The 15,381-nt window shown below is 40.3% G+C and overlaps 1 protein-coding gene across 2 annotated transcripts in view; it reads right to left on the bottom strand.

Moving 5' to 3' along the window:
- Positions 1–15,381, bottom strand: part of RFWD3 (ring finger and WD repeat domain 3) — a 32,770-nt gene that overhangs the window by 13,655 nt on the left and 3,734 nt on the right. Inside the window, exons 2-6 of one of the 2 annotated variants that reach the window (XM_020889184.2) lie at positions 14,005–14,584; positions 9,087–9,289; positions 8,219–8,289; positions 2,095–2,286; positions 1,904–1,995 (exon numbers count right to left, since the gene is read on the bottom strand). In XM_020889184.2, the coding sequence (XP_020744843.2) occupies positions 1,904–1,995; positions 2,095–2,286; positions 8,219–8,289; positions 9,087–9,289; positions 14,005–14,582 (1,136 nt within the window). In that variant the 5' untranslated portion in view covers positions 14,583–14,584. Of the gene's footprint in view, positions 1–1,903; positions 1,996–2,094; positions 2,287–8,218; positions 8,290–9,086; positions 9,290–11,653; positions 11,818–14,004; positions 14,585–15,381 lie in introns of those variants that run through there. The other variant, XM_070462874.1, reaches the window with a different exon arrangement.

A 15,381-nucleotide genomic window follows, 5' to 3' on the forward strand; every position in this document is an offset into this window, starting at 1 on the left:
AATTAAGAAAAACTTGGTGCACAAGGAAGTCTCTTAGGTATTTATAAGGATATATTTCTTTTGTAGAAGACCCAAAACAAATACGGAAAATGTTAAGATTTGATAAAGTTGAGCCTGTGGGTATTTATCTTGTTAGTCTCGGTATGTATCACCTTTTTGAAATTCTTCTCAAGAGGCTAAGGAGTACACCGATTGTAGTAATCAGCCAAGTTTTAAATACAGTTTTAAATACATGCATTACTAGCCACCCCTACTGGTTTCGCCTTTTCAAGAAAATTTCCCCCACCACATACCTGTCATTTTAACATACAACAAATAAATATTCGTTGGAGTGAAATTAATACATCTGTAATTCCATTTTACAGTGACTACTTACATGTTTTTTCCAGTTTGCAAAAATATAATCACACTAACAACATGCTTTCACATGACAACATACTATATGTACTTTAACATCAGTTTTAATCAATGTATAGTGTTTCATCACATGGATATGCCAGAGTTTACTCAACCAATCAATCTTCTGGATTGGTTTGGATTATTAACTAAATGAAAAGCCTGATTAAACACATTTTTGTACATATCCTTAATCATTTTTTTAGAATGCCTAAAGCAGAATTACTTTTAGACTTCTGAATTATATTGCCAAGGGCCTCTCTAAAGGTTAATATTTATGTACATTTTTACCAGTAATGCATGAGCGAACCCACCTCCCCGTACTCTCAATGCAGGGGGGGTTTTTTTTGGCTGCTGCGGCATGGCATGTGGGATCTCAGTTCCCTAACCAGGGAACAAGCCCGCCTCCCCTGCATTGTAAGGCTGATTCTGAACCACTGGACCACCCGGGAATTCCCTATCTTTACTGTTCTTAAAGCATATTTTATAAGTAGTGTTTTTAGCAATTGTCCATGGGCTTCCCAAATCCCAATAATTTCTTGCATTGTATTGCTTCAGTTATGAGACTTCTTTGTAGAATACTGTGGCAGGAGGTCTTAGGGACACAAGAAGCAAAAATTCTCTTTTTAAAAAAGTATTTTTAAGCCTAAGCCTATTCTAACGACAAGGAGGTTGAGACCTGGAGTGTATTCTAGATGGCCGTGAATTGGCTACAATGAGTAACACAGGAGATTCCCTGATTCAGTGTTCACCGAATTTAGTGGCAGAGGCAGGCAGTAAAGGTAATCCCTTAGGGAAGAAGCTGGGCAGGCTACCAAAAAATCCAGGCTATCTTTATGTGTGGGTCTGCTGCCCAGCTTAGGTGTGAGGTATTACTGTATGGCTAAAGGTTTCTCTATGACTTGATTTTACCAGACCACGTCTTGGCCTCCCCAAGTCACATTACCAAAGACTTAAGTCTTAGCGCTGACTCCAAGGTCACAGGAATGCCAAAGTGCTCCTGCAGAGCCACCTGCTCCGATCAGCACACAACCCTCAGGCCTGAAAATGGAGGCTACGAGGTGCTGAGCACACAGATGAGCGCAGCAGTCCACCACCTGTTGCTCTTTTAGCCCCTGTCTTTCAAGAAAGGAGATTTTCATCCTCTACTTCTCAGCTCTGTTTTCTTATGCATTGACTTAATTTTCTGATAGTCTATACTAGCTTTTTTCCCTGAAGAGTTCACGCAAAAGTCCTGGGGCTTACATTCATTGAGCTATGTGAAGGCACAATAATTTATTACTCCAGATCATCACTTTTAATCCTATATGGAGAGTAAACCGTGCATCACGTGATCAGACATGTATCGTAAGTCACAATTATAGATCGCCAACAATCCCCAGATTCCTAGTCACAGTTCACGGAAAGCCTCAGAATCACACTAAGAGTGACTCATACCCCCTTTTTCAGATGAGCCTACAAAGAACCAAAAGGGAATATTCCAGCTAGACAGACTCTTTCCACCTACCTCTTCATGAGCTCCTGCTCACTAGTGTCCAAAGCTCTCAAGGTCCGGGCATAAAGGACAACGATATCACTTTGCTTGGCTTTCTTGTTGCACTAAGGAGCCCAACAGGACATAATTAGTGTGGTTCTAGGAGTCCTCCTGGCTTAACATGTTGACTGTGCACATACACAGCTCTTAACTACAGTCTATACCTGGGGACATTTTCGGGTCTGTCCTCTGAGCCACTTCAAAATGCAGTTGTACCCAAAGAGGTGACCACAGCGCAAGGCCGAGAGCCGGTGATCCCCAGCATTGGTCCACTGCTCCAAACATATCGTGCAAGTGTCCCCTTCTTCCTCATCCACAGACGCAGGAGTCAGAGGAGGGTTAGACTTCTGGGGAGACTGCAGGATGGAAACCAGAATACATTCAAATAGAGAAAATGCACAATCTTTCTTGAATATATGAAACTAACAAATTAACAAAAATCACACAAAAATGAACAAGCCCAACTGAAAAATGCCAAAGGAAAACCCAACACCCATGAATCACTTCCCATTCTTTCCAGATTGCAATCTTGTCAAAGATAATATAAACCGTGAAAATATCATCATCCTTTGAACTCACGAAATTCTTGATTTTTTTTCATTCAAATGACAAAAAGGAGCTATATTTACGAAGATATTAAAACCAAACAAACCCAGAAGTGATCCAGTTAAAAAACAACAGAGAATATTTCTTTTATACATTCAAAATTAGGTTCATAATTCAAGTAGCTATAAAATATCTGGTTCATGTGAATAAAGAAAAAAATACAAGGGAAAAGAGAAAGGAATATAAACAGCTCACACAAAAATACAAATGGTTAGTAAGTGTTTGGCTATAATTAAAGAAACAAAAATTAAACTGTTTTTACTTCTTTTCATCTATTAGATAATGTCTGGTAACACGAAGCACTGCGGGTGAGGGAGAGATGGGCATGCTTACATACCGCTATTGCAAGTAGAAACTGGCACAAATTTTCCAGAGGGCAACTTGGCATTATCTATTAAAACTAAAAATACAAACATCCTTCCTTTGATAAAGCAACCTCTCTGGAAGAAATATATCCCATGAATATAACCACAAATATTTGCCAAGACAATAATGCAAAGATGATCAGTGCAGCATGATCTTAGAAGGAAGCAAGAATAGTGCACACAGCAAGGGAAGAAGTAACTAAAAATTTATTCCCATGTAAAAACACTATGCAGCTATTACTACCAGTAAGAATGAGGTTCACTTTTATGTTGGACAGTCACTAAGTCACTCTTTGCGACCCCATGGACTGTAGCCCACCAGGCTCGTCTGTGCATCGAACTTCCCAGGCAGGAATACTGGAGTGGGTAGCCATTTCCTTAAATTTTATGTACTGACAATAAAAAACTCTCCAAGAGAAACTTCCCTGGTGGTCTAGTGACTGGGAATCTGCGTTCCAATGCAGGGGACATGGCTTTGATCCCTGGTGAAGAACTAGGACTCCACATGCCACAGAGCAACTAAGCCTAGGCCCTATGACGACTGAGCCTGTGCACTGCAGGGCACAGAGGAGAAGAGAAGCGTGTGCTGAAACTAAAGAAGCCCCTGTGCGCTGCAACAAAGACCCAGCACAGCCAGAGTCAATTAAAAAAAAATAAAAAGACATGGCAAGGATCAAGATTAGTTGAGCAATTAATCACACATTTAATCACCTAGTCCTACAATTAAAAAAAAACCTCTCCAAGATACAAGTCAGAGGGAAAAGAAACAAGTTCTGGAACAGGATAGTATGCAATCTCTCTTGTGTAAATTTTAAAATAGAGCATTTAAATGAATTCAGTAAAGTTGAAGGATACAAAATTCACCTACAGAAATCTGTTGCATTTCTACACACTAACAATGATCAGAGAATTAAGAAAATATAACCCCATTTAAGAACCGTATTAAAAAGAATACAATAAACTAGAATTTAATCTAACCAAAGAGGTAAAACACCTGTACTCTGAAAACTATGACATTGATGAAAGAAACTGAATATGATACAAACAATTGGAAAAACACATTATGCGCATTGGAAGAATTGGATTGGAAGAATTAACACTGTTAAAATAATCACATTCCCATCAAGGCAATCTACAGATGCAATGCAATCCCTGCCAAAATATGAACAGCATTTTTCATAGAACTAGACTAAATGATTTTAATTTATATGAAAACATCTTTAGTATTAGTCCTTCCAATGAATATTCAGGACTGATCTCCTTTAGGATGGACAGGTTGGATCTCCTTGCAGTCCAAGGGACTCTCAAGAGTCTTCTCCAACACCACAGTTCAAAAGCAGCAATTCTTCAGCGCTCAGCTTTCTTCACAGTCCAACTCTCTTATCCATAGCAATTCTTCGGCGCTCAGCTTTCTTCACAGTCCAACTCTCTTATCCATACATGACCACTGCAAAAACCATAGCCTTGACTAGACGGATCTTTGTTGACAAAGTAATGTCTCTGCTTTTCAATATGCTATCTAGGTTGGTCATAACTTTCCTTCCAAGGAGAAAGTATCTCTTAATTTCATGGCTGCAATCACCATCTGCAGATATTTTGGAGCCCAGAAAAATAAAGTCAGCCACTGTTTCCCCATCTATTTCCCATGAAGTGATGGAACCAGATTTTAGTTTTCTAAATGTTGAGCTTTAAGCCAACTTTTTCACTCTGCTCTTTCACTTCCATCAAGAGGCTCTTTAGTTCTTCTTCACTTTCTGCCATAAGAGTGGTGCAATCTGTGTATCTGAGGTTATTGATATTTCTCCCTGCAATCTTGATTCCAGCTTGTGCTTCCTCCAGCCCAGCGTTTCTCATGATGTACTCTGCATATAAGTTAAATAAGCAGGGTGACAATATACAGCCTTGACATACTCCTTTTCCTATTTGGAACCACTGTTGCTCCATGTCCAGTTCTAACTGTTGCTTCCTGACCTGCATACAGAGTTCTCAAGAGGCAGGTCAGGTGGCCTGGTACTCCCATCTCTTACAGAATTTTCCACAGTTTATTGTGATCCACACAGTCAAAGGCTTTGGCATAGTCAATAAAGCAGAAGTAGATGTTTTTCTGGAACTCTCTTGCTTTTTCGATGATCCAGTGAATATTGGCAATTTGATCTCTGGTTCCTCTGCCTTTTCTAAAACCAGCTTCAACATCTGGAAGTTCACGGTTCACATATTGCTGAAGCCTGGCTTGGAGAATTTTGAGCATTACTTTACTAGCGTGTGGGATGAGTGCAATTGTGTGGTAGTTTGAGCATTCTTTGGCATTTCCTTTCTTTGGGCTTGGAATGAAAACTGACCTTTTCCAGTCCTGTGGCCACTGCTGAGTCTTCCAAATTTGCTGGCATATTGAGTGCAGCACTTTCACAGCATCATCTTTCAGGATTTGAAATAGCTCAACTGGAATTCTATCACCTCCACTAGCTTTGTTCGTAGTGATGCTTTCTAAGGCCCACTTGACTTCACATTCCAGGATGTCTAGCTCTAGGTGAGTGATCACACCATAGTGATTATCTGGGTCGTGAAGATCTTTTTGTTCAGTTCTTCTGTGTATTCTTGCCACCTCTTCTTAATATCTTCTGCTTCTGTTAGGTCCCTACCATTTCTGTCCTTTATTGAGCCCACCTTTGCATGAAATGTTCCCTTGATATCTCTAATTTTCTTGAAGAGATCTCTAGTCTTTCCCATTCTGTTGTTTTCCTCTATTTCTTTGCATTGATTGCTGAGGAAGGCTTTCTTATCTCTCCTTGCTATTCTTTGGAACTCTGCATTCAAATGGGAATATCTTTCCTTTTCTCCTTTGCTTTTCGCTTCCCTTCTTTTCACAGCTATTTGTAAGGCCTCCTCAGACAGCCATTTTGCTTTTTTGCATTTCTTTTTCTTGGGGATGGTCTTGATTCCTGTCTCCTGTACAATGTCATGAACCTCTGTCCATAAGTTCATCAGGCACTCTGTCTATCAGATCTAGTCCCTTAAATCTATTTCTCACTTCCACTGTATAGTCATAAGGGATTTGATTTAGGTCATACCTGAATGTAATTATCAGGGACATGCAAATTAAAACCACAAAGAGATATCACCTTACACCTGTCAGAATGGCTATCATCAAAACAACAACACACAGTAAGCACTGGCGAGGATCCGGAGAAAAGGAAACACTTGTGAACTGTTGATAGGAACATAAGTTGGTGCAGCCACTAAGGAAACAGTATGGATTATGGACAAATACCATATGATCTCACTTACATGGAATCTGAAAAATAAAACAAGAAAAAACCCACAGACTAAGAGACACAGAGAACAAATGGGTGAGTGCCAAAGGGAAGGGAGTGGGGGTGTATGACAAAACAGGTTGAAGGGGATTAAGAGGTACTAACTTGCACTCATCTCACACGCTAGCAAAGTAATGCTCAAAATTCTCCAAGCCAGGCTTCAACAGTACGTGAACTGAGAACTTTCAGATGTTCAAGTTGGATTTAGAAAAGGCAGAGGAACCAGAGATCAAATTGCCAACATCCGTTGGATCATCGAAAAAGCAAGAGAATTCCAGAAAAACATCTATTTCTGCTTTATTGACTATGCCAAAGCCTTTGACTGTGTGGATCACAACAAACTGTGGAAAATTCTGAAAGAGATGGGAATACCAGACCACCTTACCTGCCTCCTGAGAAACCTGTATGCAGGTCAAGAAGCAACAGTTAGAACTGGACATGGAACAACAGACTGGTTCAAAATGGGAAAGGAGTATGTCAAGGCTGTATATTGTCACCCTGCTTATTTAACTTATATGCAGAGTACATCATGTAAAATGCCGGGCTGGATGAATCACAAGCTGGAATCCAGATTGCAGGGAGAATTATCAATAACCTCAGATACACAGATTGCACCACCCTTATGGCAGAAAGTGACGAACTAAAGAGGCTCTTGATCAAAGTGAAAAGAGGAGAGTGAAAAAGCAGGCTTAAAGCTCAACATTCAGAAAACTAAGATCATAGCATCTGATCCCATCACTTCATGGCAAACAGATGGGGAAACAACGGAAACTGACAGACTTTATTATCTTGGGCTCCAAAATCACTGTGAGATAGTGACAGCAGCCATGAAATTAAAAGATGCCTGCTCCATGGAAGAAAAGCTATGACCAACTTAGAGAGCATATTTAAAAGTAGAGACATTATTTTCCTGACAAAGATCCATCTAGTCAAAGCTGTAGTTTTTCCAGTAGTCAAGGATGGATGTGACAGTTGGACCACAAAGCTGAGCGCTGAAGAATTGATGCTTTTGAACTGTGGTGTTGGAGAAGACTCCTGAGAGTCCCTTGGACTGCAAGGAGATCCAACCAGTCCATCCTAAAGGAAATCAGTCCTGAATATTCATTGGAAGGACTGATGCTAAAGCTGAAACTCCAATACTTTGGCCACCTGATGCGAAGAACTGACTCATTGGAAAAGCCCCTGATGCTGGGAAAGATTGAAGGCAGGAGGAGAAGGGCATGACAGAGGATGAGATGGTTGGATGGCATCACCAACTTGATGGACATATGTCTGAGCAAGCCCTAAGGAGTTGGTGATGGACAGGGAAGCCTGGTGCGTTGCAGTCCATGGGGTCTCAAAGAGTTGGACACAACTGAGTGATTGAACTGAACTTCCAGTTATAAAATAATAAACCATGTGGATGTAATATATAGCATGAGGAACGTGGTCAATAATACTCTAATAGTTTTGTATGGGGACAAATGGTTACTAAATTTATTGTGGTGATCACTTTATAATGTATGCAAATGTCAAGTCACTTTGCAGTACACCTGAAACTAACATATGTAAACTATATTTAAATAAAGTAAAAAATTATACATGTAAGTAAATTTACATGAGCTAATTTTTCTAAAGAGAATAAATAAAAACAGAAACATGCAAAAAGTGAATCAATGATGTTTCCAAACTGGCAGGGTCCACAGTTTATATAAATACATCTCATATTAAGGACAGTGATGTTATTTTTAAAAATAAAAACAGTTTATCTCATAGCAAGCATTCTGCCAGACAGTTCATAAACTGCATTCATATTGGCTGTTTTAATTGATACATAACCTTGTTAGGTGGGACGGACAAATATTCAAACCTTCCCCTACCCTCTGTTTTTAAACCTAAGGGTAGCACTCACACAAATAATGAGTAACATCTGGGCCCCCTGCCTACAAAGTCTGTGAGTTTTCCATTTTAGCCTGCCAGTCTCCTTTTTAAATGTAAATACAAATCTAAAAGGATGTTCATATTACCTGTTTGCGGAGAGTGTCTTCTCCCCCAATACATGTAACTTCTTGGTCTGTTGAGATATCTTCTAGTTGCTCTGCCAAGTTGTTTCCAGAAATGATGGGACAGGTAACATATAAAAGAAGATATGAGTCAGGTATGAGGCTGGCAGGAGAGCCTAACTCACCACAGCTTTCCCTTTTATGGCAACACTAGAAATGGCAGGGAGAGCAGATTCAGTCTCTGGATGGGGAACTAAGATCCTGCATATCAAGGAGCCAAAAAAAAAAAAAAACCCAAAAAGAATTCATTGATGCTATTTCAATCTAAGACCCTATGAATACATTCATTATTTTTTTTTAATGCTCAAATTGCCCCAAAATGCTCAAAGTGCCCTAGGCCACTAGGTTCTCTTTCAAGGTTGCACCTATGCCTACTGACGTAACTGTAAGACAGGCTTTGCTTTCTACCACAATAAAATGCCCTAGGCTCATCTTGTATATCTCCTATCACAGACTTGGAAAAAAGTGACCAACTCAGTGGGTCACAAATCACATAAAACTGCAAGCCAGATAAAATCCTTTCTGTATAGTTATGGCCCGTGTAAGCTCATGGCATCACTAACTCAACGGCCACGAGTCTGAGTAAACTCTGGGAGCTGGTGACGGACAGGGAGGCCTGGAGTGCTGCAGCCCATGGGGTCGCGAGGAGTCGGATATGACTGAGCGACTGAAGTATCTGACTGACCGAGTGTAAGCTCTGCACTGTAAAGCAGTAATCTATGACATCCGGCGTGAAAAGTAAAAGTATCAAAACACAAGTCTAGAGTTTCTAGCCTTCTGGAGCCTAAGCTTGTCGGCTGCTGACCTTGTAGTCTGGAGAAAGAGTACTCACCTTCTAAAACAACAGCTTCAGGCTCCTCTGCCGGAGCACCTCCCTCCTCAAACTCTGTGGAGCTGTCACTGTCGGAAGCAGAACTGCCTGATACCTGCATGTCATCAGAGACAGGATTCCTGGTCTCTGAATCATGAGAGGTGGCTGACGAATGAGGCTGGGTCCTGCTCGCTTGAAAGAAAGCATCCAACGGTGCTCTCAACCTATGCACGGAGAAAGACAACAGAATTCTAGTACAACATACTAACATCACAAGAATAATCCACAGTAATCTGGAGGTAAATCCTAGTCATTTTAATGCATCACCAGGCCATTAAATGTTGAAGTAGGAACAGAGATTCAGGCAGATGCTGACTGGACTACATATGCTCTTTCTATTCAATTATTCCATCAGCTCACACTGAAGCTTGACCCTTCTGCTAAAAGCTAATCTTACTTTACTGGTACTTCTTTTGTCAATATCTTTTAAAGACATGACTCATTAATACATTAAAAGAAAGAGAGAGAAAACTAACTTAGCAATTTGTCTGCTAATATTAGGGGGCTGAAAAGAGTGGGCAAGACAAAAAAACGGCCCTATTGATCAAATACAGCCTCATAAATTCTGTTGCTGCAGCTACTCAGACCAAGGTCTTTGGGGGTATTAAGTCTGGCTACAGTCATTATTGTTTCAACTCTCACTTTAAGCCATTTTTCTTTTCAAGTTAAAAATGCTTAAAAAAAAAAAAGTTAAAAGCTCTCTTTTGCCCACTCAAACTTTCTGCTGAAAGTCTGTGTCAACTCCAGTATTTCTACTTTGTACATTTTTATAACTTCAGTCTCTTTATTAAAATTATCTATCTGGTGACACAGTGTTTTATCCTTTGCTTTAGTTTTTTTAATATATTTAAATAATCTAGTAAGTTCAACATTTTGGTTTCTTCATAAACTTTGTTTTTCCTGTGTAATGACTATACTTTCTTTACACATCTTATATTTTCTTGAAAATTGGACATCTCATAAAACATAATGTGATAACTCTGGAAATGAGAATTCATTGTTCCCAGGGTTTGCTGCTGTTATTTCTTATAGTTGCTACTGTTTGTTTAGTGACTTTCTGAAGTAATTCTATAAAGTTTGCACTCTTTGCTATGCGTGCTGTTTGGTTAGCTTTGTGCTCAGTTCATGACTAGACAGAGATTTTCTTAAACACCTGGAATCAGTAAGGCTCCCAGTCTTTGCTGAGGTATCTGATGTGTGTGTTGGGGCACATCAATAATCAGCCAAGCAGGTGACAACTCTACGTTAGACTTCATTTCTTGCTTATGCAGAGCCTCAAGGTCAGCCAGAGATGAGAGCTAACTGCTTTAGTGCCTTCTGAGGCCTGCCCTGAGCATGGGTACAGCTGCACACAGCCCTCGACATGTATGTGGCCTTTTAGATTCCCAGGAACATGTCAGAACTTTTTAAAACCCCATATGAAGATCACATTCCCCAGCTTTTCCTTTTAGGCTTTTTGGTTAGTGTAATGTTTGCCCCAGTGACCATCCACTGCCTCAGACAGATCCTGGGGAATAGGCTTTAAGCTTTTAAGACTAAGACAAGCCAGGAATAACCTTTCAAGTGGCATCTTCCAGGAAACCACTAAACAGGTGAAAAAAGAATTCTTTGGTATTGAGGTTTCAAAGTACCTCCAATTCCATTCTACTCTCTCTAGTTGCTTCTAGGCTACTGGCCTTTCACTGTGATTACAGGCAGTTTTCAAGACTACTATGGAGCTGAAGAGGAGAATGGGAATAGGGAATGCCACAAAGCTCACAGTTCTTACTGAGACTCAGCTGGCTTTCTTCGAGACTCACTCACTGAACTGTTACAAGCACTGGATAATTTCCAGAATACTGAAAAAGTTGATTTTGATAAATGTTGCCAGTTGTTTCACTGATTCGATACAGAGGATTTTTCTGAGGTCCTTATTCTGCCATTTGCACTGATGTCACTCAGGTTTGCTTTTTTAAGAAAATGCTAAGCAAGTTTTAAAATTTATTTTTAAGAACTGTGCATGAGCAGCAGCTATAGCTATTCATGAAAATAAGCACATAAGAGCAGCACTGCCTAAGAACATTTGAACTAAATGAAACATATAATAAAGTTAATCTATTACATGCATAGGGCTTCCCTTATAGCTCAGTCAATAAAGAATCTGCCTGCAATGCAGGAGATCCAGGTTCAATTCCCGGGTCGGGAAGATCCCCTGGAGAAGGAAATGGCAACCCACTCCAGTATTCTTGCTTGGAGAATCCCATGGAGTCATAAGAGATGGACATGACTTAGCAACTAAACCAGCACCATTACATGCATATCTGTAGCATTCTGCATAGAAACCAGTAAAAATTAAATGATTAACTTTCTTTAAAAAATCACTCATTAATATTGCTTTTATTAGCAAATAGGCATTTCCAAGGTCAGGAGGGGACTATGAAAAGCAACTGGGAAACAGTGCTTAGGAGTATAGTCCTGTAATTTTCTTTTCCTGCACTCATCATCTCTGGATTAAATAACAGTAGAATAAATTCTTGCCCCTTGCTTACCCTCTGTAGTCCTAGATTCCATAAGCTCCATGAAAACTGGTACCCTGATCTGTCCTGTTCAGATGTATATATCTCCAAGGCAAAAGTTCAGTTTTTCACATAGTGGAGTGTTACAAATATTTGACGAATGAATGATGACGCTGACAGTCAGAATTAAGCAGCCTCAAACAAAGAAATAGGAAAGGAGTTTGTGACCTTGACTGAGAAGTAGTTGGGAAAAATATCCCATTAGGTAGGTTTCCCCAATGTGGTGGAGCCTGAGGCAAAAGCGTCTCACCTTGGTCCAGGCTCTCAACACCTGGCGCAGGGGTAGTGTCAGGTGAGTAAATGCCACCAAACACCATAATGAGAAATTCACTTCAAGATATTCAGAAGGTATAAGCAAATCAGTCCTGGGAAAGCTCAGACTTCTGTGTGAATTTAGTGTGGAATTAATTTACAACACAATATTTAACAGCAAGAAATTTTAATGTCTCATTTATCAGGCTCCAGAATCCATGTTCTCTGCACACAGTGCTTTGCCTTGAAGGTTTATTCTCTTTGTGGAGACAAACTGACATCATTTAACATCTAAATTCTGTAGCTCAATCCCTGAGCACAGATTCTACATACATCAAGAAATTTTCTGATTATAGAGTCTGGCTTCTGTGTGTCAGTACCCTCTAGGAGAACCATGCTGACAATGCCAGAGAATCTGGTCTCTGTGCTGTTTCTAATTTTCTCTGTAAATTGGCATCTGGTTTATGAGTGTCACTCTCCTGTGAACTCATTACACTAATGTCCCCAACCAAGTGCAATCCCCTCACCCACTCACCCAATGTATGAACAACCAAGCCTGAGGACAATTTAAGAGTCCACTTCACAGTTCCGGAGGACACCACTCTCAACTCTCAGCCCCCTTATTATTTCAACAGGGTCCCCAAATTGCACTACAGGGTACCTTCGTCTATGACACAAATATATGAAATCCTACTTTGCTTTGAAAATCAGCATAAATGGCACCTTAAAATAACAGAGTAGCATGGACTTGCAATTCCTGTCAACACAGAATGAGGCTCTTCTCATCCAGCACTGACCAGGCATTAGAGACTAAAGCCACAGTGACAGCAGCCCTGATACACTAACAGCAGGATCCACTGAAAAGGATGCTGAAATCCAGAATCAGAAGGCACAACTTCAACTCCAGAGTCATCTTAGTCAAACCATAAATCACCCCATCATCTTCCTCATTTGCAAAACACAGGCAACAGATGGCCCAGCTACCACTTTTTAGTGCCATCTCATTCTTTTTGATATTTATTTTGTATTATTTACTTGTTTGGCTGTGCTGGGTCTCAGTTGTGGCAGGCAAACTATCACGTGCCACACGTGGGATTAAGTTCTCTAACCAGGGATTGAACCCAGGCCCCCTGCATTGGGAGTGCAGTCTTAGGCACGGGACCACCATGGAAGTCCCTCATTATTTTCATAGTGTTAGAAAAATGGATCTGATTGAAGCTTCCTTTATTTGCTTTTGTAGACAACAGTCAGATCCAGGTTCCAACATCAGCTCTAACCTCCTCTGTACTGTCACTCTGAGACCCTGAATAAATCAATCTCTCAGGGTCCAAGTTTCTTTCACATTTAAAATGAAAAGGTTGAATTCAATCTCTTTCAACATTATGAAGACATTTAGAAAGCCAACTATGGAACTAAGTATTTCAAACAAAGCAGGAGAAGTTAAAAAACAGATTAAAATATACACAACTGTTATTCTTCAAAATAACTGTCAAGACTTGACAGCTAACCCCTTCAAGAGGCAAGTTCAAACCAAAACCTATGGAAGAAAATTATTTTTAACTCTGCAACACAGTATCAGGTGAGGAGAGCTAGAATGTTTCCTACTAAGTCAGATAAGTTCTATATTAATTCACACTCTACTTTTCACAAGGGTTCTCTAAATCCAGCCTGCCCATCTTACAAAATCTACTGTACCACTAAGTGGAGTGCCAATGAACAATGAATCTCAGGCAAGTGGAGTGGACTTGCAAGTTAAATATATATGTATATATATTTGATGTACAAGAGACAAATGAGCAAAAGAAAAGCCAGCCTCTACAGACACCATTGCCAACAAACTACCAACAAGTTTCAAAACATATCTGTGTACCTTATCCTCTCCACTACTTTGTGAAGTAAATAAACCAAGTAATTTTATTTTCATCTGATTTATGAGGTACTGGGGGTTCAGAAAGGTTACTCGACTTGCCAAGTCACAACGCCAATTCCTGGCAGCACTGGGGCTATCATCAGGGCCTAAGGTTCATAATTCCCAATCAGGTACTAATCCCACTATTTACACATCTATTTACCTGGCACTGTTTGTCCTCTGGGACCCTCCTGTTCTTGTCCTCCGTGAAGCAGAAATCCTCCTACTCCTCCTCGCTCTCATGGGCCCCACACTGCGGCCTGAAGTCGGTCGCAGGAACTCCAGCATGCCATGAAGTCTCTGCAGCCCATTGATGAAGCTGTTCACTGAATCCAATGAAGGCACTTGGGGAGCGTCGTTAGCACCAGATCTCGGCCTAAACTCCTCTAAAACTCCTGGACTGAGGTTCCCCACAGTCTCTGTTCCTGAGAGCTCCACTTCCTCTGTCAGATCAACAGATATCTGTGGAATAGGCGGAAGCAGCGGCACTCTCTCTGGGCTGTTGAAGATCTCCTCAGGAATGGGTTGGAGCAGGGGTGGTCCTCCTTGGATGCTGACCACCTCAGCAAGTACAGGACGCAACACGGGTGGTCCCTCCTGGCTGCTGACCTCCTCAGTGTGAGGAGGCCGGAGCAGGGGTGGGGCCCCTTGGCTGCTCACCACCTCGGCAGGAGCAGGCTGTTCTGCGGCACCATGATCTAATTGCACCTGAAGATCATATCCCACCGCTTCACGAGCCATCACTGAGGAAGTAATATTTGCAAAAAGTATTAGCAAAATGTATCAGCTATGTGGCATGTTTTATCTAATTATGTCTATCATTTAATGTTTCTGTTTAAGATCATTCTTGACAAAACTGAGAAACTTAAAAAGATGATTTTAGCTCTTTTCCTATAATAAGGACTTTTAACCACTTATCCTGTTTACACTTCGAAAACATAAAGTCATGTGATCATAGCACTGGTCTTTAAAAGAATCTATAAAATAAGAGAATTGAACTATTGAAAATAATCCCTCAGACCTCTTGCAGTTCTGTCATGACCTGTATATGGACATTTACTACAACAAATGCATACAATGCTGTATTTAATTTTAGTAGGCAATATTCACCTTTCATGGCACTGAAGCGCAAAGACTAAACACAGAAAGAACACTTCCATAAAATAACTCAAATGATAACTCAAAATAGAAATTTACCTATTTCCCCCAAAATGCTGGGCAACCTTTATTTACTTCAACTTTTTCATTACTTTTGTTTTCTGTCTCTAAGTCCATTTGTTAGTCCGTTCAACAAATATTTATTAAGCGCTAGTTATGTTCCTTTCATTATTTGTTTCCTGTCTCTACTCCACTACATTAGTCTATTTTTCAAGAAATATTTAAGCATCTGTCATATAGTCAAGACACTTCACAGAGGCAAACAGATAAGTAGATAAGACCCAGCGTAATACAAGTTACATTCTAACAAATGAGAGAATAAACAAATCAATGTGAAAATTATATATTGTGCCATTTGGTTTTAGGAGTGGGGGGCAAGACA

Source organism: Odocoileus virginianus, unplaced genomic scaffold (genome assembly GCF_023699985.2).
Source record: "Odocoileus virginianus isolate 20LAN1187 ecotype Illinois unplaced genomic scaffold, Ovbor_1.2 Unplaced_Scaffold_15, whole genome shotgun sequence".
Classification (NCBI taxonomy): domain Eukaryota; kingdom Metazoa; phylum Chordata; class Mammalia; order Artiodactyla; family Cervidae; genus Odocoileus; species Odocoileus virginianus.